Source organism: Marmota flaviventris, chromosome 7 (assembly GCF_047511675.1).
Source record: "Marmota flaviventris isolate mMarFla1 chromosome 7, mMarFla1.hap1, whole genome shotgun sequence".
Taxonomy (NCBI): Eukaryota; Metazoa; Chordata; class Mammalia; order Rodentia; family Sciuridae; genus Marmota; species Marmota flaviventris.
Genome location: NC_092504.1, coordinates 142,615,730 through 142,635,991, shown reverse-complemented (window position 1 = coordinate 142,635,991; position 20,262 = coordinate 142,615,730). Strand labels below are relative to the sequence as shown.

Sequence of the window (20,262 nt, the reverse complement as noted above, 5' to 3'; positions counted from 1 at the left end):
CAGATTAAGCTAAGTGAAGCTAGCCAATCCCTAAAAAACAAATGCCAAATGTCTTCTTTGATATAAGGAGAGTAACTAAGAACAGAGTAGGGATGAAGAGCAGGAGAAGAAGATTAACATTTAACAGGGATGAGAGGTGGGAGAGAGAAGGGAAATTGCATGGTAATGGAAGGAGACCCTCAGGGTTATACAGTGGAGGAGGTAGAGAGAGAGGAGGGGAGGGGAGGGGAGAGGTGGGGAGGGGGGAGGGTGGAGGATGGGAAAGGCAGCGGAGCACAACAGACACTAGTATGGCAATTTGTAAATCAATGGATGTGTAACTGATGTGATTCTGCAATCTGTGTATGGGGTGAAGGTGAGAGTTCATAACCCACTTGAATCAAAGTGTGGAATATGATATGTCAAGAAATTTGTAATGTTTTGAATAACCCACAATAAAAAATTAAAAAAAAAAAAAAAGAAGCTGCAAAAAAAATAAATAAATAAATAAAAGTAGGTGATCATAATTGTAGAGGCCAAGTGATTATTTGCATAACATATAATTTAAAAAAATTAAATGCATAGTATTTTCTGGCAACTGGAAGTGAATGTCTGATTTAGAGTCTGGCAAATCTGTTAATTAAAATAGTTGTACCTTTATGATTCTTCTTTAAATAAGCATGAATTTTTTAGTGTCTGTCCTTGTACTGTGTATATTTCTATTTTAAAGAACAGTTCAACACTGGATTAGTGAGAGTTTTGATGAGTTCATAAGAAAATAAGAAAGACTGGAAAACAGTTGTGCAGTAAGGCCTCATTAGGCTGGACTGAGTTCAGGGTATAACTGTAATTTTACCATTTGCTTCCAGTCATTAACTAATGATGACATAAACAGATTTAACATTAGATTATTTTTTTTTACATTTTTCCCTGATCTAAAAATGAACTATTTAAAAAACAACAACAACAACAACAACAAAAAAAAAACAAGAATAGCAGAAGGCTGACAGCTGTCAAAATGGGATAATGGGCATGTGGGATTTCATTATACCATGTTCACTTTTGTAAACTGTCCTGTTTACTGTTTGAAATTTTTCATAAGCAAAACATTTTAAAAGCCTTTTATTATCTAATTAAGCTTTTATAAAAATGAGAGAAAATAGACACTTTTTTAAAATTTTTTAATTTTTTTTAATTGTCAATGGACCTTTATTTTATTTATTTATATGTGGTGCTGAAAATCAAACCCAGTGCCTTACACATGCTAAGTAAGCACTGTACCACGGAGCTACAACCTCAGCCCAGCCCAAAATAGAAACTTTAAACAGTTAAAATCTGTTACAGATGTAATAGTAATTATAAAAAGAATGACTTTTATTGGAATAAACTAATCCATAATTAGCTTTCAGCCTATATAAATATGGGCAGTGTCGTTTGGTTCAGCCTGATGTGTTCAAATGAAACAGCTGTGACCCTAGGAAAGAAGTCACTACCCCCTGTGGCTATGGAATGAGCATACTTTTGCTTCTTAAATGGAGGATAGCATTTTATTTTCTATTTGACAAAAGAGGAGGAGATAAATGTGTCCTTTTTTAAAAAGATAAAACATTTTTTTCCCACATAGGAGTTATGATCGAAGTTCCAGGAGCTTAGATCAGGATTCTCCTTCAAAAAAGAAGAAATTTCAAACTAATTATGCTTCCACCACCCATCTAATGACTGGCAAGAAAGTGCCATCCTCTCTGCAGACCAAGCCCAGTGACTTGGAAACAACAGTGTTCTACATTCCTGGAGTTGATGTGAAGGTAAAAACCTAGATGTTTAGGACAAGAGATCAAAGTGGATGACAGTGGTACTTTTTTTCTATTATTTATATTCTTCTTTTTCTCTGGATATTAATGAGACTTTCTGACTTTTTTTTTTTTTGCTTAAAATGTATTCTGAACATAAGAGCATCTAAGTTATAGGCTTCATCTCTACAGCTTTTTCCATGAAAATTTGGCAGAGAGAAGTTAGTTATCTTTTTTTAAATATCAGTATCATATCATACTTGCTAAACCTTGCCTAGTGCAACTTTATTGAGCAACTATTTTTTTAGATTCTAGAATTATATAACTGTAGTTTACTAGACTGAAAAGAACTTCTAACGATCTAAAGTGATCTTTCCAGTTTTAAAAATAAAAGGCATATAGTCTTTCCAGGATTGCAGATCTCACATGTAAAAGCTAGAACTGCGTTTTTGGACTCCTGAGCCAGTGTTCTTTCTACTACCTTTTTATATTTCATGGTTTTTCCTCATCTGATACTGTTTCAATTTTGAAAGTGTATCTTTTTTTCAATACAGTTGCACTACAATTCTAAGACGCTAAAGACTGAATCACCTAATGCTTCCAGAGGGTCTTCCTTGCCAAGAACACTCTCCAAAGAGTCCAAGCTGTATGGTATGAAAGATAGCGCGACATCTCCTCCTTCTCCTCCTTTACCTTGCACTGTCCAGAGCAAGACTAACACCTTACTTCCTCCCCAACCCCCACCTCTCCCCTCAGGTATTTAGAATATACTCTACTTTTTAATCATTTTTTTCTTAATTTTCAGTCATCCTACTTGCTCTGTTGAGACTTTCAAATTCACATTTAAGGAAAAGAACATAGACTTGTAAATAATGACTGTGCAAAATTCACAGATAGAAATCTGGGCCAACTATTTGTGGCTGTTTCTCAAATTTGATGTTACTTTAGAACATCAGTTTTAATCTTGAGGTAGTTCAATAGCTCAAATTTTTGTTCAGTATATATTTAGGAAAGAGTGGTTCTGTGTAGTTCAGATTTGGGAGATCTGGTAAGTTATCAAACAAATAATTTAAGACAATTTGATTTAACTGCATTTATCAGTTATCTGTTATGAGATAACAGATTACCCCAAATTTAGTGATTTTATAATCTCAAACACAGTTTCTATTGATGAGCAATGCCACCCAGTTTGGCTTGGGGGATCTGACATGTGGTCTTCCATAAGGTTGGAGTCAAGATGTTGTCCAGGCCTGCAGTCACCTGAATGGGGTCTAGGGCTGGAGAATCTGCTCCCATTATGTTCCAGTCATGTGGCAGCTAATAGGCACCTTGATTCCACGCCTTGAGGCCTTTCTCCTGGCTGCTGAGTGTCTATAAGACGTTGCAGTTAATCTCCCTCAAAAAAAAATGATCCAGAAGAGAGCAGGGCTCAGTGTGCAATATCTTTTATGGTGTGGCCTCAAAAACCGTACAACATCACTTTTGCAATCTTACTGATGAGACAGGTCATTAGCGAGGGAACAAGGGTATGAACACTGGGAGCAAGGATAGTTGCGTATCATCCTGGAGTCTGCCTACCACATAGCACACGAATGATACCTTAGATCCATGGTAAAATTTCCAAAAGAGGGACTACCAAACATTTGTCACTGGGAAGACAACTCGATATATGAACCTTTTACGAGTCAGTAAAGAATCATGATGACAATGCCTAATATTTTTATATCACTTTTCAGTTGCCAAGTCTCATCTGTATTCATTGCAAATATTAGAATCCTGTTTTATAAATGAGGAAATTTAAGGCTTGGGTTGTGAACATCTGTTCTAAATTTACACAGCTAGTAAATGTTTGTAGTGGAAACCTAAGCTAAGTCTTTATTAGATATTCCTACTCATTCTACCGAAGTGGAAATATTTAGTTAAGGAAGAATGAAAGAAAGATAGCATCATATGTTAAGAAGCTTTATAACTGCATACAGGCTAAGCATAGGAAAGCCTGAAAATAGTGACATTTTTCCTTACTTGCCACTAAATATTGTAAGTCAAGTTTCTCTGTATCTTCTTAAATAGACAAAAGGACTAATCTAACCAAAAACATAGCAAAGTATAAAATTGAAAAATTGAACCAGAATTTGTGACCTAGAGCAAGTAAGAATAACCATTGTGTTGTGCATCATTAATGATCATTGTATTCTAACATTAATGCATCATTTCCATCAACCTGCTATTTTTATTGTTTTCTTCTATGCTTTTAAATAAGGTACTTTACCTGATTAAACTGTCATATAATTCTGCTGTATCACAAAATTCATATCTTTTATTGGAACATTTTATTAAATTTCCTTAAGTGTACCTAATATTTACAAATGTTTTAGCCAAAGGAAAAGGAAGTGGAGGAGTAAAAACAGCCAAGCTCTATGCCTGGGTAGCACTTCAATCATTGCCGGAGGAAATGGTTATTAGTCCCTGCTTGTTGGACTTCCTGGAGAAGGCTCTAGAAACAATCCCAATTACACCAATCGAAAGGAATTATACAGGTAAGCACCATCCTTATGTACTCACTTCATGTTACCTGTGTTTTGGGACCCCATTGCTTAGCAGTGTTTGTTAATGCTATTACATATTACAATACATTCAGTTATAATTAAATAGATAAAAGAATTACAGAGCTGAAAAATTCCCTGAGAGATGATCTGATCCTCATTTCCTTATGAAAATGGTTCAGTCCTATGAGGTTTTATGATTTCCCCAGGGCCACAGCTAATGGATGACAAGGTCCACAAAAACAACCTCAGGTTCTACGTTAGAGTGTCCTTGAGGGCAAAGGTATAATAACTATTTCCTTTGTGTACTTTGAGTGGCAGGGGAGTTTCTTTGGGAGACTGAGCAAGAGGTTTGAGGAGGGGAAGATGTATAGAATGGTGAGCTTCAAAAGCAAACGTTCTGGGTATTCTGGCCTCTGAGCTGAGCAATGAATATAAGAGAAAAGAATCTTACAATAGTTGGCTCTTGATCAAATAATAAAACTTAAAACTAAATATTTTAACAGCTGTTAGCTCACAAGATGAAGACATGGGGCATTTTGAAATACCAGATCCTATGGAAGAGTCAACAACATCACTAGTGTCATCCTCAACGTCAGCATACTCTTCCTTCCCTGTGGATGTCGTGGTGTATGTGCGAGTTCAGGTGATAAGCTTCATTTATGGCTTTTCAAAGAAAAATGTTTTCCTTAAGTTTATTTCAACATTATTTCCCTTTGAAGTTTTCTTAGCCATAGGCTTTTGGACCTTTAATAAATTTATGATGGTTTAGAGTTTGCCTGAACTTTGAGAAGTATGTAAAATTTTATGTGTAACTCTACTTTGTTTCTGAAATGTTTCATAGATCATTGGATTTTTCAAATTTAGATCTCATACTTTTGTGGCAAAAATTTAAATACACGTTAAAATCCCTTTAAAATATTTTATGCCTTTTTATTGTACACATTTAGTTCTTATCATGTGATACAAACTATTAAGATATAAGGTCACAACAGTACCTTTGTTTGGATTTCTGCTGAGTTAGGTCATTTTATTTAATATTTTATTCTAAAACACAGTCCTAGCAAATTTACTCCTTTGGAAGTAAAATTGTTGAGGAGGAGTTGAAAACCTCTAAACCTCTCAGTTTGGTTTATCTCAACTAAAATTTTATAATCAAGCTAAAGAAGAAAAGCAATGCTGAAGGTGATCTGTTCCAGCTGTTTCTTACAATAGCAGTAGGCCAAAAGGTCTTCAGTGTGTAATTCTGGAGGTTTGCACTCACTTTTTTGAAGGTCTGAAGAAAACACATGAGTAAAGAGTTTAGGGTAAATAAAACCTTTGTTACTAATAAAATGGTGGGTTTTTTTTTCAAATTTTAATATAAATGAGATTACTTCTTTTTTAAAAGACTGGATTAAGAGCAAGTATAACATAAGGATAAATATTTTCAAGAGTTCTGAATTATCTCGATGTCTAAATATTGCTCAGAGATGACTCTTCCGATATTTAGCTTTTCAAAAATGACACCATTTTGTGAATATACTTTGGCTCGTGGATCATGTTTCTGAAAAAGTGATGATGTTAAACATAACCCTTGTAAGTGTCAAATGAGTAGACATGATAAGCTTGGTGTGAGTGGACTAGAATGGAATTTGAATGTGACATCTGGAGTCCAACAGGAAACTTTTTAACTATATGGTTCCTGGAAACCTTTTCTGGCTTTTTGCTGCTGGTAGCCCTCGCAGATCAAGTTTAGCTGCTTGCCAGTGTCGAGAGTAGAGTGCATGCTGAAGCTGCCGTCCCTGGACTTGGTGTTCTCCTCCAACCGAGGGGAACTGGAGACTTTGGGTACAGCATATCCCACAGAGACCTTGTCCCCCGGGGGCACTGCTCCTCAGAGTGGAACAAAGACTTCTGCTAGCAAAACTGGAATACCAGGTAAGCAAACATTGTTTTATTTCTCTGGTATAAAGCCAAATATGACATTTGAATCAATGTTATAATAGTAATTAACATGTTTTAAATTTTGAAAAGGAGACTATTTAAGAATTAGAATATTTCTAAAAAATATATATATATAGTAGACCAAAGTTTTAAGTATACTTCATGTGTTAGTAGAACTTGAGTACCGTTTAGTTTATGTTTTTAGCTAAGTAGCAATTAGATAGCATTTTGGTTTTGGTTTAAATGTACACACTATAAGCACTATGATGTGACTAGTATGTCATCACACATTCAAAGTTTGGAAAGTTTTCTTTGATGCCAAGTTAGATTTTAATTTAAGAATAGTCAATGTTACAAATGGAAAATAAGAGACATACTGTTGTTTATAAAGATTTCTTATCATGCTGTGTCAAAATTGTGTTAGGTAACATATTTTTTAAATGGCAAATTGTGTTGTCTGGTTCTTGTTTGTTGTATCAAAAGTGTTTTTTTGGGGTTTTTGTTTTTTTGTGGTGCTGGGAATTGGGCATGGAGGTCCTTGTGCATGTGAGGCAAGCACTTTACTAGCCCCAAAACTTTTGTTTTTAAAATATGACTGATGATTTCCTGATGAGATAGATACACCTCAGTAAAATCTCAGTGCCATTTCTACCCTAAAAATTATGTAGTGGTCACAAATGTAAATGATAAAGAATTTACTGAACATTTTTAAAGCAAGAGACCAGATTGAATGAAAGTTGATAGGAGAATTGAAATATTGTTTACACAGTGGTTCGTAACGGGGTCTGGGATGTTTGGCAGTGTGGGAGGCAATATGAATTTTCTTAGTTACAGCCTTTGACTTGAAGCTAGTGGGGAAGTGGGGTGCTGCTTAAATGCCCTGTAGTGTCACCACAATTCCTCCCTCCCAGAGAGATATCTGGTCTCAAATGTCAGTAATGTCAACATCAAGAAAGCATGCATTAGAGTAAAAAGTATAAAAACCTATTCTCCAGTTTTGAGAACGGCATGAAGACAGGGGAGAGGTGCCACGTCCAGCACGCCGTTAATTCAGAAACCCGAGGGGTGGTGGGGGATAAAGACAAGACAAACAGACACACCTAGGGAGAAAAAGCCGGGGCCAGGTGGGTGACCAAGCCCTGGTGAAGCTTGACTGACTCTGAGATAGCTCAGCATGTTTATTATATAGTTTCCTCATCAAAAGGTTAATTATGGGAAAGTTTCAGCAAAGCCGGTAATCTGAAGGACGCAGGACTGGCAAGACATTAGGATCATCTTGTTTTGTTCAGAATCCTCTATCCCCTGGACAATGTGCTGAACTCAAGGCCTTGACTGATAGAGCCACACATCTTTGCATGTAGCCACCCCTGGCCACTGTTGCCATAGCAACCGGAACATCCTGGCCTGCACCTTTGCACAAGTAGCTACCAGTACAGATGCAGCCATGGGAGTCAGACAGGCCATGATTTATATCACTAAACTCCACAGAGAGGGAAACAGCTTTCTGATTTTGAAGGAAAAAAACAACAACAACAACAAACTGGGGGTCCTGTTTTTTGAGCAGTTATCTTAGGTTCAGAACTTTACCCAAATAGTGTATCAAGCATCAATAGGAAAATGCTTTGTCTCTAGTATTTACCCACAATACTGGGGAAAGGGTTAAAACAAACATTTGTTTTGCTGTGTGAATCTTTGAAAGTTTTTACAACAAATTAAGGAAACTAAACAGTTGATTTCCTAGAAGCAAGGTTTTTGCTATTTGGTCACCCATTAGATTGAAATTCTTCTGCGGTTGTGAGATGTTACAGTGGTAGTGTTGGCTTTTTAAACCATATTTTCATAAATGTAATTACTCTTTATAAAATAATGGGGAAAACAGAATTATTACCAATGAAATGAAAGTAGGAAGTACCAGCCCTTGATCATAGGTTATCTGTGTCTCATCCACTCTCTCTCCCACACTGTTGGAAGGATGTTATCTTTTTTCTCAGGCAAAAGTGAGATATGGTTTCTTCTTCTATATTACTCTTTAAAATTTGAAATATCAGAGGCATTTTCCCCAAATACAAAACATTTGTCTCTAAAGTAACTTTAATGGCTAGTTGATATCCCATAATTTTGATGATATGTTTGAGATTCCCTGGGTTTCTTGTTTTACTTGAATTTTAAAAATAATATTTAAATGAACATTTTTGCATACGAATATTTACAAACAAATTTTTAAAGGGAGAATTTCTGTGTTGGACAGTGTGAACATTTTTTAAGTGATAGGTTTTGCTGTCCAGTAAAACACATGTGTGAGAATATCAAGCTCACTGTACTATTCCCAAAGCTTTTATCTTTAATCATTGTCAGTGTGATGGAGTAAAATGGGATTTTTATTATATTAATTTGCATTATATTGCTTTATTGGCCATGGGGGAGGGGTTTGTAAAAAGTGCCAGGTTATTTCTCTTAGAATGTTCACCTTTCTTCGTGACAATGTCATAAGCACTGAAATTATTACAGGAGTATTGTACAGACACACAGTGCCAAGAATGTATAGAGAAAGGACCATGATGCAACAACTCTGTTTATGCCTGCATTTTAGGTTGCTTTAGAAAATAACAAAAATGAAATGCCACCCCTCATTTTATAAAAACATTCAGTAAGGAATGATGATGAGAGTAAATTGTAGGTGTGATGAAATCCTTTCCTTGAAAGGATCTTTACTGAATGTGTGTGCAGGTCAGTGCTAAGAATTATATGTACACACAGAACACAGCTAATTGAGATGGTCCTGCTGAAGGGACAGATAAGAGCCAAGCACACAAGCTCATTTTAGGTGGAAATGTGAAGCAGATATGATTCAGCCAAGCAGAAGGTTGGAGGACTGAGCTCTGCAGGTGGAGAGTTACTAGTCCATGATGCAGGAAGGACCTTTGGCAACTTTGGAAAATTGGAAGGAACTCTGGAAAGTCAGAAAGAAGTCTGGTCTGGAGGTGGATTTTGGAGTCATCAACCAAATCGTATGGTGTATTGTTTCATATTTTCATGTTTAAAGCATATTTGGAATTATCCTATCCTTCCTTGGTAAATGTCTAAGAGAAAGAGCTTTTTTATTTTCTGCCTTTGCATGTCCTGTACTTAGACCACTGTTAGCTACTAAAATGTGGACTCCAGCTATATGATATGGATTTTTTCCCAGTTTGCTCTCCCTCTGTGCTTAAACTCAACTCTGGGGCTCTTCCGTTGCCTCTTTCCAGTGGAGCTAAGAAATAGGAAACTGTATAATCTGCCAGAAACACATGTTAATTGTTGTTTTAAAGATGAACAGAGTAACCCGCCTTGATTTACATTGTAAAGTCAAGGGAAAATATGTCTAAGTCCTCATTTTGTTTTAGGGATTTAAGTCTATTGATATATTAGCGTTTGAAGGTTTCCATTTTATTTTCCTGTCATGTTTGGTATCTTGAAAATAAATAAGTAGCTTTTTAAGATTGTTATGGCTTAAAGACACTTTGGACTTTTCTGTTCACCTTAGGCTCATCAGGATTAGGCAGCCCTCTGGGCCGAAGTCGGCACAGCAGTAGTCAGTCGGATCTGACCATCTCCAGCAGCAGTTCCTCTGGCTTGAGCTTCACTGCGTGCATGTCCGACTTCTCCCTGTACGTGTTCCATCCGTATGGAGCAGGGAAACAAAAAACTGCTGTTTCTGGCCTCACACCTGGATCAGGAGGATTAGGTGAACTATGCATGTTTGATCTTTTTCAAATTTGTAGCATCTTTTCAAAAGCTTTTTCAGGCTTTTCAAGCTTTCTTTTCATAAATCATAATAATGGATATAAACTAAGATCAGAAGTTTTTTATATTTTATCTATTTGATAATATTAATTTTGTCCCTATTTCACATCTTGTAGAAATATGAAATAAGGAATTTGAGTAAATTAACTATATGTGGATTTTAAATTGAAAATATTTTCTACACAGTACAGTAATCTACTCAGAAATTAGAGCTTACGTGTTATGTTTAAATCTTACCAAATCCACATTTGTACGGGAAACTATATTCTTAATAAAGTAAAATTTTAAGTGCCTCGGTCATGTTTGTTAATTTAAAATGAGAATTATTAATTAAGTCAATTATTTACTGAAATTAAATTTTAATGACATTTTCAAGTGCAGTCGAAACACTAAAAATGCATAAAATTTTGCTACGATTGCTTCACTTACATTTGGACAGATAATGAAGACACACATTCCATGTCAGTTCCAACTTTTGCCATTGAAGGAGGGGTTTTGAGAGTCCCTCATTCTGTGCGCCTGCTGGGAGGACACTGATGCTCTGCCACAGCCACTATCTCATCTAAGTGATTGGGGTTGATGGCATACTGCAGTGTGGGGGATCGGCTTCATCTAGCTGGATGACCTTGTGTGTATATAGGTGTGGGGTTTTTTTGTTGTCGTTTTTTAGGTAACGTGGATGAGGAGCCCACTTCAGTCACTGGTCGAAAAGACTCACTCAGTATAAACCTTGAATTTGTGAAAGTGAGTTTGTCTCGAATAAGGCGTTCAGGAGGTGCCTCATTTTTTGAAAGTCAATCTATAAGCAAGTCTACAAGCAAAATGGACACTACGCTAATAAATATATCTGGTATATAGTTTTTTAAAATTTAATTAAGGTATTGTTTTCCAGAATTAATAGTGACCTCTGCTTTCACCATTTAAAAATGAAACATGCTTAATAGAAAGCTTTAGGGCAAGGCAAACTCAGGGGGAAATGGGCTCAGACCCCAGTGCTGTCTTCAAGTGTATCAGTGCGGGCAGTATTGGCACTGTCATTTTTAGTTAAAAAGACATTAGGCAAAGCCAAAATAGGCCTGATTAGATAACTGAAATGCTTCTTCACTTCCTCTCTACCATGAATTGGTAACATTTCTGACTTTTCATTTGTTCGTTGGATTTTCTAATTGTAAATGCTTAAAACATTTCCTTGGTATCAGGGTCTCGACTTGGGAGCATGGGTGTTGCCAGCTTAGTCACTAGCTATAGTATAGTATATGGGAGACCACTCATTTTCTTTAAATTGTGACTTGAGTATTTTAAATTAAATGCATATGGAATATTTTGAAAAAATCAGAAAACTGTGATTACTGATCTCAGTGTGATGTGTGCATGCAACCCAGTCTTCACTCAGCAAACACCAAGCCTGTGTTCCACAGGGTTTGTTGGCCAGGCACTCTGCTGGGCAGCTGGGGAGCAGGCATGAGTAGAGCAAGGTCTCATGCAGACAGACAGACAGCAGCACAGGACAGTGATGCTATAGCAGAGGTGTGTACAAAGAGGAGGAAACAATAAATTCTCTTTTATGTGTGATTAAGGGAGGCTTCACTAAGGAAATGATACTGGGGCAAGACCTGGAAAGTTGAGAAATGTTCTCAAAGGAAGCAACACAGTATTCAGTGTCACAGGAGAATCAGAATAGGATGCCTTTGGAGCATACTTTGTTTGCTGTGACTGAAGCACAGGGCAAACTCATCATTTAAGGTCCAAAAGGAGAAAGGATTGGATAGAGATAGAGTCAGTAATGTAGGTCAAGATCAGAATTTGGAAGGTGATCATTAGGAATCAGGTTCTGATCCTGGCAGTGAGAAGACATTAGAGGCTTTTACAAAATGGGATGATCTTAGAGAGTTTTGTGGTAGCAAGAAAGACGGGAGGGGAAAGATTGCTTGAGGCTATTGAATCTCACCAAACAATAGTAAATGGAAGCCTGAGTTGTGGCAGTGAGAGCGGAGAGCAGGGAATGGCTCAGGAGGATGCAGGAGAACCTTCAGCCTGAAGATAGGCTGCTAAGGAGCAGTGGAGGGGATGGGGAGCCTCAGGCTTTAAGCCCAAGTGATCAAAAAGAAATTGATCAGTGGTAGAGCACCTGCCTAGCACATGTGATTCACTGGGTTCAATCCTCAGCACCACATAAGAATAAATAAATAAAATAAAGATATTGTGTCCATCTATAACTAAAATATTTTTTAAAAGGGGTATTGATACCACTAACTTAGATTGAAATAAAATGGACAGAAAAGAAGGAATTCCTGTGGGACATATAAGGGGCAGGGTTGGAGTGGCTGGGGCCAAGGCTGGCTCAGGGCCTCGTGGGCACATGTGTCCTGCAGAAGCTGCAGAAAGGGAAGAGGAACACGTACATTAGGAGTGGAGTGCTCAGAGAAGAACCCTCCAGAAGGAAATTAATGGTCCCTGCGCACAGCTCTTTAGGTTGCAGGTCCCTTTGAGGAAGGTGATATCCTAGCTCATCCTGTTGGTACATTTTGCATATTTGAGATAAGTCCTAGATTAAAGTGTAAAGCTGGCTGAGACTGTTTTCTGAGAACATCAAGACAGTGATAATATAATCCAACTTGCTATCACCTTAAAAGAGGAAGTGGAGCTAATAGTCCCATAATGCATTATTTCTATAATTGGTGGAAGGATATAATAACTTGTTAAGCATAATATATAGCTTATTTTGATATTTCATAAATTGATAATTTGATATTTTCATAAATTAAGCATAATTCATCTGTATGATATATCTGATACCCTCCATGTAAAAATATTGAAAGTCTTGGAAATCTGTAAGTTCTAACAATTTTTATTTATGTATTAGCTGTTTGTGATATAGGGTCTGCCTCCTTTAAATATGATATGCGCCGCCTCAGTGAAATTCTGGCATTTCCGAGAGCCTGGTATAGAAGAAGTATTGCAAGACGTCTGTTCCTTGGAGATCAAACAATAAATTTGCCAAGTAAGCTTGTTGTGTGGCTATAATTAGGTTGCTTTTAATTTTGGTTATAATCGTAGTAAGACCCATCCTTGATGACAGAAACTTTGTCCTCCTTGGTAAGTTGTACCATGTGATGCAGTCAGGCATTCGAAAACCATCTGTTGGGCCCTTCTAACATGTCAGGTACCAGGGGCACCATAGAATCAAACAGAAGTCTTGCCCTCTCAAATCACAGTGTAGCTGACATTTTATATTCTATAATAATTATGCTGTAATCATTATAAACTCTGGAAATGCAGAAATATATTTTTTAACTATCCAAATTAATTATGGTTATTTAAGGCATGGAAAACAAAAAAGTGTTGGGAACATGCTGCTGCTATGCTTTCGCTTGTCTCTTGTTCTAAGATAGTGTTGTAGGTTTTTGCTTAAGCAGATTTGTAGAAGTGTAGAGTATGTTTAGCCTAATATAGTGGAAAATACAAGAAATGCTAGGACTGGGTCTATTTCCTCACCTGTATAATGGGCCCAGAAGACCTCTTTGCACTTTTCATAGAGTTATGTGAGAATTCAGTACTGGTTTTTTTTGTTGTTTTTTTTTTACAAACTGTAAATTGCCATCTACTTGCCAAATGGGGAACTAGAAGGAATGTGTAATGTGGCTAGAGATGGTGGATGAGTTAAGTTATTTGATAACATAGTAACTTTGCTTTGTTACTTTTGTATTTGCTTTTGTTTTCCACTCTTGCACTAGCTTCTGGGCCTGGAACACCTGATTCCATTGAAGGCGTAAGCCAGCACCTTTCCCCGGAATCATCAAGAAAAGCTTACTGCAGGACGTGGGAACAGCCAAGCCAGTCAGCCTCCTTCACCCACATGCCTCAGTCACCTAATGTATTCAATGAGCATATGACGAACAGCAGCATGTCACCAGGGACTACAGCACAGAGCCTGAAATCACCTGCTTCCATAAGGTCAAGAAGTGTGTCTGATTCTTCAGTTCCTCAAAGAGGTGACACTGCTCTCTTTATTACAGTAGCCCTCCAGTGTTCCCAGATAAAAATCTTAGTCACTCACAGACTCCTGCCCCAGTTGGTGGGGGATGCATTCTTGAGGCTTTTATGATAAGAAGTTAGGGAGAAAAAATCCACAGAAACAACAAATACCAAATACTTGAAAGTTCTGCCAGCAGAAGAGATCAATAGATGGCTCGTAGCTCCTTAAGGAACTAGGAAGAGAGGAGGACTATATTTGTGTGTTCCACATGGCACAGTTGTTTTCAGAAATACACCTATAGTCTCATAAAACTCCCAGAAGATGCTTGGATGTTAAAAGTTAATCCTTGTATTTGTTTAGTCATTCTTTCATTCAATCAGTACTTTTTAAAACTGTATGTACTGGGCTGTGGCCTTGTACTTGTACCTCAACATATAAAAATGGGAGATGCAGTTCTGTCACCAGGTCAGATTAGGTATGAGCAAGTACAGGGTTTCTTTTACATATTGAGTTACTTTGAATGCAGAAGGCAGGTTCCCAGCCAGCCTCTGCATTTCAGAACGGTCCCTGCTGTTGAGTACTCTATTCGACAGCAGCATCGTAGGATTTTTCTCCTTGCTGAAGAAAGCCCGAGGGTGATGAGTGGTGTGTGCTCCTCTTCTGCACACAGCCACATTCCTGCTGTGAAGCGGGCCATAGAGTCCTGTAAGCTTCCAAGAAGCAAGGTTGCTGGGCTTGGTAAGCATTTCACAAACGTGTTGTTACTTCAGAGGCAGTGTGACAGCTAATCCACATTAGGTTTCAGTATAGGAATGTCACATCTTTCCCTTTGGATCATGGAGATGAGAACGGTTTCTGCTTTGTAATGGACTTGGCACATATAGGAGCGAACATGTATTTCATTTTTCTATCTTCATTCAGATTCACTTTCGAAAACATCAACTCCTGTTAACAAATCAAACAAAGCAGCAAGCCAGCAAGGGACCCCGTGGGAGACACTTGTCGTGTTTGCCATCAACTTGAAACAACTGAACGTGCAAATGAATATGAGTAACGTGATGGGAAATACCACGTAAGCTATCAAGAGAGAAATGCAGTCGTTGTCATTGTCCTCAGAGTAAAGCAGCTCCACCGTTTGTGTAGTACTGAAGAGTTTGAGACAGTGCAGACACCAGCTAGAGATACAAATGCTTTCATCCTGAAAATGGCTTTATTGTAAGGATACCACAGTATAAAACAGCACAAAACCTGTTCCAAAAGGGGGTGGAAATTATAAGGAAAATAGAGTCAATTTCTACCTAGGAAGAAAGCTTCACCATCACTGTTACCAATAGTTTTTTAAGAACTGTTGTTTCATTGTCAAACTTAATCTTTTATTTATTAATCTGACTCCCTTTTTAATTTACCATATTGGCAACCATCTCTTTAACAATGCTTTTTCCTTTTTTCAGTTGGACAACTAGTGGTTTGAAGAGCCAAGGTCGTCTGTCAGTGGGAAGTAATCGCGATCGGGAGATCAGCATGTCTGTTGGGCTGGGGAGGTCACAGTTAGATTCTAAAGGAGGAGTAGTTGGAGGGACCATTGACGTCAATGCTTTGGAGATGGTTGGTATGTTGAAGTTTCTCGACTCATGTAGCATACTTTTAAAAATTACATTGAAAAATGCTTTTTGAAAACTGATTTTTCCGTTTTCCCATAAATGTTTCTGTGGAAAGTAATTATGTTTTTATTTTAGCTCATATTTCTGAACACCCAAATCAGCAACCCAGTCACAAAATTCAGATTACCATGGGTTCCACTGAAGCTCGTGTGGACTACATGGGCTCAAGTATCCTCATGGGCATCTTCAGCAATGCTGACCTTAAGCTTCAAGATGAATGGAAAGTAAACTTATATAACACACTGGACTCAAGCCTGACTGATAAAAGGTATATTGTTCTTTTTTTTTTTTTTTAAATACTAGGGATTGAACTCAGTGGTCTTTAACCACAGAGCCACATCCCCACACCTTTTTATTTATTGAGGCAGGGTCTTGCTAAGCTGCTTAGATTCTCACTAAGTTACTGAGGCTGGCTTTGAACCTATAATCCTCCTGCCTCAGCCTCGTGAGCTGCTGGGATTACAGGCGTGCACCATCACACCCAGCTCGGAACACTTTTGTGACTGTTTTTAATGCATTTTTTTTCACCCAGTGAGAAAAACACAGGCACTTCATATGTTGTGCAGAATAGTTTTATATTATGCAACTAATACAAATGAAAAAGTTGGGTGGGAAAGATAATTCTTCTTATATGTTTAAGTTATCTTCTGTGGGATATATGATAAAGATTATGTTTTATGTTCTAGTGAGATTTTTGTCCATGGAGATTTGAAATGGGATATTTTCCAAGTAATGATATCAAGATCAACAACACCAGACCTGATAAAAATAGGCATGAAGCTCCAGGAATTTTTCACACAACAGTTTGACACCAGCAAACGAGCTCTGTCTACTTGGGGACCAGTTCCTTATCTTCCACCAAAGACAGTGACTAACAACCTAGAGAAAAGTTCACAAGAACAATGTAAGAATTAGAATTAATTTTTTGTATATGCTTTATCTTTCACTAAATGTATTCTTTTTTTTTTCAATTTATTTTTTTCTACTTTGTTATACGTGATAGCAGGATGCCTTTCAATTCATGATACACAATGGAGCACAACTTTTCTTTCTCTGGTTGTACACGATGTAGAGTCGCACCACATGTGCAGTCATACATGTACCTAGGGTAATGATGTCCATCTCAGTCCACCATCATTCCTGCCCCCATGCCCCTTCCCCCATCCTCCCCTTTGCCCAGTTGAAGTTCCTCCATTCTTCTCATGCCTTCCCCCAACCCATTGTCAGTCAGCATCCACTTTTCAGAGAGAACAATTCAGCCTTTTGTTTTTTGGGATTGGCTTACTTTGCTTGGCATGATATCCTCTAACTCCGTGCAAATGTCATAACTTTATTCTCTTTTAATGCTGAATAATATTCCAACCATCTAGGTTGGTTCCACAATTTAGCTATTGTGAATTGAGCTTCTATAAACATTGATGTGGCTGCCTGACTATAGTATGCTGATTTTAAGTCCTTTGGAGTGGGATAGCTGAATCAAATGGTAGTTCCATTCCCAGTTTTCTAAGGAATCTTCATACTGCTTTCCAGAGTGGTTGCTTTAATTTGCAGTGCCACCAGCAATGTATGAGTGTACCTTTTTCCCACATCAGTGATGAACCCTCTGAAAGAGAAATTAGAAAAACTACCTCATTCACAGTGGCCTCAAAGAAAATAAAATACTTGGGAATCAATCTAACAAAAGAGGTAAAAGGCCTATACAGTGAAAACTACAGAACACTGAAGAAACTGAAGAAGACCTTAGAAGATGGAAATATCTCCCATATTCTTGGATAGGAAGAATTAATGTAGTCAAAATGGCCATCCTACCAAAAGCATTATATGGATTTAATGCAATTCCAATTAAAATTCCAACAACATTCCTTATAGAAGTAGAAAAAGCAATCTACTTTCCAAATTTATTTGGAAAAACAAGAGACCCAGAATAGCCAAAGCAATCCTTAGCAAGAAGAGTGAAGCAGGAGGCATCACTATACCAGACCTTAAACTATACTACAGAGCTATAGTAATGAAAACAGCATGGTGTTGGCACCAAAATAGACCTGTAAACCAATGGTACAGAATAGAGGACACAGAGACAAACCCACATAAATACAATTATCGTACCAAACACACCAAAAACATACATTGTATTGTATTCTTAATTAAAAATAATAATAATGTATAAGCCATATTTAGGAAGTATCCTGTAGCTCTTTATCCCGTTTACTCAGAAAGAGACTGACTTCCTACCTGCCAGTGAGTGAGAAGCCACTTGGGAAGTCATTGTCCTTATTGTCTCCTTTCCCTGTCACAGCTCATCTGCAGTCCTGCCCACCCCATGCCCCTAAGTATTGTTTATGACAATGTCATGCTCTGGTTTGGAACACTGGCTGTGCATTCAAAATAGCTGAGTTTGGATTTATTAACTGATATTAGATTAATATTTTTCACTCAGTAATTCAGTAATTGGCAAATATTTTATTAAGCAAAAAACATGTGTTTAGGTACTGTTCTAGTCACAAGAGATCTAGTAGTAGGTACAATCCCTGCCCTCATGAAGCTTATATTGTAATAGGAGAGACAGACCATAAATAATTTGCTAATTAAATATATGAAATAATTTAAGATAGAAGTGCTGAGAAAAGAACAAAGGGAAGAATATAGAAATAGAGACTAAAATCATGGCATTTGCAGGTAAATAAGATGGAGTTAGAGAATATGATGCTAAGTGAAGTTAGCCAATCCCAAAAAACCAAAGGCTGAATGTTTTCTTTGATATGCGGAGGCTGACTCATAATGGCAATGGAAGGGGGAGCATGGGAGGAATGGAGGAGCTTTAGATAGGGCAAAGGGGAGGGAGGGGAAGGGAGGGGGCAAGGGGGTAGGAATGATGGTGGAATGAGTTAAACATCATTACCCTAAGCACATGTATGAAGACACGAATGGTGGGGAAATACTTTGTATACAGTGACTTGAAAAATTGTGCTCTCTATGTTTAATATGAAATTAATTGCATTCTGCCATCATGTATAACAAATTAGAATAAATAAATAATGTTTTAAAAAAGAAAATGCTAAGATATAAGGATAGCTACTTTAGAATGGGCAATCAGGGAAGCCTGTTCTGAAGTGAAATTTTGGTAGAAATGTGAATGAATGAAAGAGTGAAGCTGAGATCTGGAGGAAGAAAGTTCTTGGCACAGGGTTCATGGAGGGTCTAAAGCTCCTATCATGTGAACAGACTTGGTTCATTTGAAAACCATTAAGGCAGGCACTGTGGCAAGTGCCAGTGAGCAATGAGGAGAATGGTGAACATGAATTCAGAGGTGTTGACCACAGACAGGATTGTCAGTCATCAGTCATTGGAAGCTGTTGGAGTTTTGAACATATGTATTTTCACTTCTTAAAATATGCCTTTAAAAGCATCATTCTGGCCATGTGTGGAGCAGTTGAGAGTGGCAGTAAGGAGAGGTTTCAGTAGTTACCATTGTTAAGTGCGTACTCCTATTTCCACCTTAAGGCGGCCACTGCATGAGTCCAAGCAAGAGGTGATGGTGACTTTAACTGGGCTAACAGTGGTAAAAGGAAAAAGTGGTAAAATCTAGAAGTAGGGTATTCTGTAGGACAAGTAGCTAATAACTTTTTATCACAGAAGTATTATATGAGCATTGAAAAAATAAAACTGAAAACTACAATCAAAAAATGAAAACATTGTATTCCACACACAAATTGACTCTGTGAACAATTTAGAGCACACACTTGGATATTTTTCTGTGCATCTATGTACCTATGTATACGTTTTAAAAAAAATGTCATTAATATTGTTTTATTACCCTTTCCTAATTAACAGTCTCCAACTTTCCATTTTGCTTATTATGTATGTCCTATGGCACATTCAAATTTCTGTGACTGACCTGAAAAAAAAAAAATCCTTTTACAAGTGGTCCACCCAAGTCAGTATATCCAGTTCAAGATATGAGTTTGGATCTGGTTGTTCTCTTCCTTTACTCTCTCATTTGGTAAGGTTGCTTTTTGTGTGACCCAGCTTGTTAAAGGGACCTGGCTACTTGTCCTTCAGAATACCCTACTTCTAGATTTTTGTCAGTGTCTTTCTTGTGGTTGCATTAATATTGTCCTCTAATCCCTATATAAACTAGTGTTGATACCAGGCATTTACCAATTGGGGGATGTTCTATAACATGTCCTTGTTATGAAAAACAATCATCAGGTATAGGCAATTATTTTAGATTAAAGAAAACTAAATACAGTGCATGATCCTTCATTAAATCCCATATGAAAGGTGTGGGGAACAAGCAAAAAGAACATCCTAGAATAAGTGGAAAATAGAAATATGAATTTGGTGTCTTCTTTGTGCATCTCAGATTTTAATTTGCATCTAAAACCTTTTTACAATGCAGATCTGAAGCAGTAGGCATGAAATAGACTTGATAATCTGCATTTCTAATAAGCTCCCTATGCTCCTACTCCTAGCCTCACTTCAAGCAGAGTAGGCAGGGTGAGGAAGAGTAAACAGCAGAACTGGACTCTCCACAGTCCTGCTTCTTCACTGAAGGGTCAAGGTGGAATACTGAGTTTATAGAATTATTTTAGTTGTTGTGTGAG

At 37.4% G+C, this 20,262-nt stretch overlaps 1 protein-coding gene across 5 annotated transcripts in view; it reads left to right on the top strand.

Annotated features, from left to right (window-relative positions):
* The window catches only part of Bltp1 (bridge-like lipid transfer protein family member 1), a 200,419-nt gene that overhangs the window by 169,901 nt on the left and 10,256 nt on the right, over positions 1–20,262 (top strand). For all 5 annotated transcript variants that reach the window (XM_071614729.1, XM_071614732.1, XM_071614730.1 and 2 more), the window contains 13 exons: positions 1,604–1,784; positions 2,324–2,420; positions 4,145–4,306; positions 4,819–4,958; positions 6,031–6,232; positions 9,762–9,962; positions 10,692–10,871; positions 12,885–13,022; positions 13,756–14,013; positions 14,919–15,069; positions 15,449–15,606; positions 15,734–15,926; positions 16,345–16,562. In XM_071614729.1, coding sequence (XP_071470830.1) covers positions 1,604–1,784; positions 2,324–2,420; positions 4,145–4,306; positions 4,819–4,958; positions 6,031–6,232; positions 9,762–9,962; positions 10,692–10,871; positions 12,885–13,022; positions 13,756–14,013; positions 14,919–15,069; positions 15,449–15,606; positions 15,734–15,926; positions 16,345–16,562 — 2,279 coding nt within the window. The remainder of the gene's footprint in view (positions 1–1,603; positions 1,785–2,323; positions 2,421–4,144; positions 4,307–4,818; positions 4,959–6,030; positions 6,233–9,761; positions 9,963–10,691; positions 10,872–12,884; positions 13,023–13,755; positions 14,014–14,918; positions 15,070–15,448; positions 15,607–15,733; positions 15,927–16,344; positions 16,563–20,262) is intronic.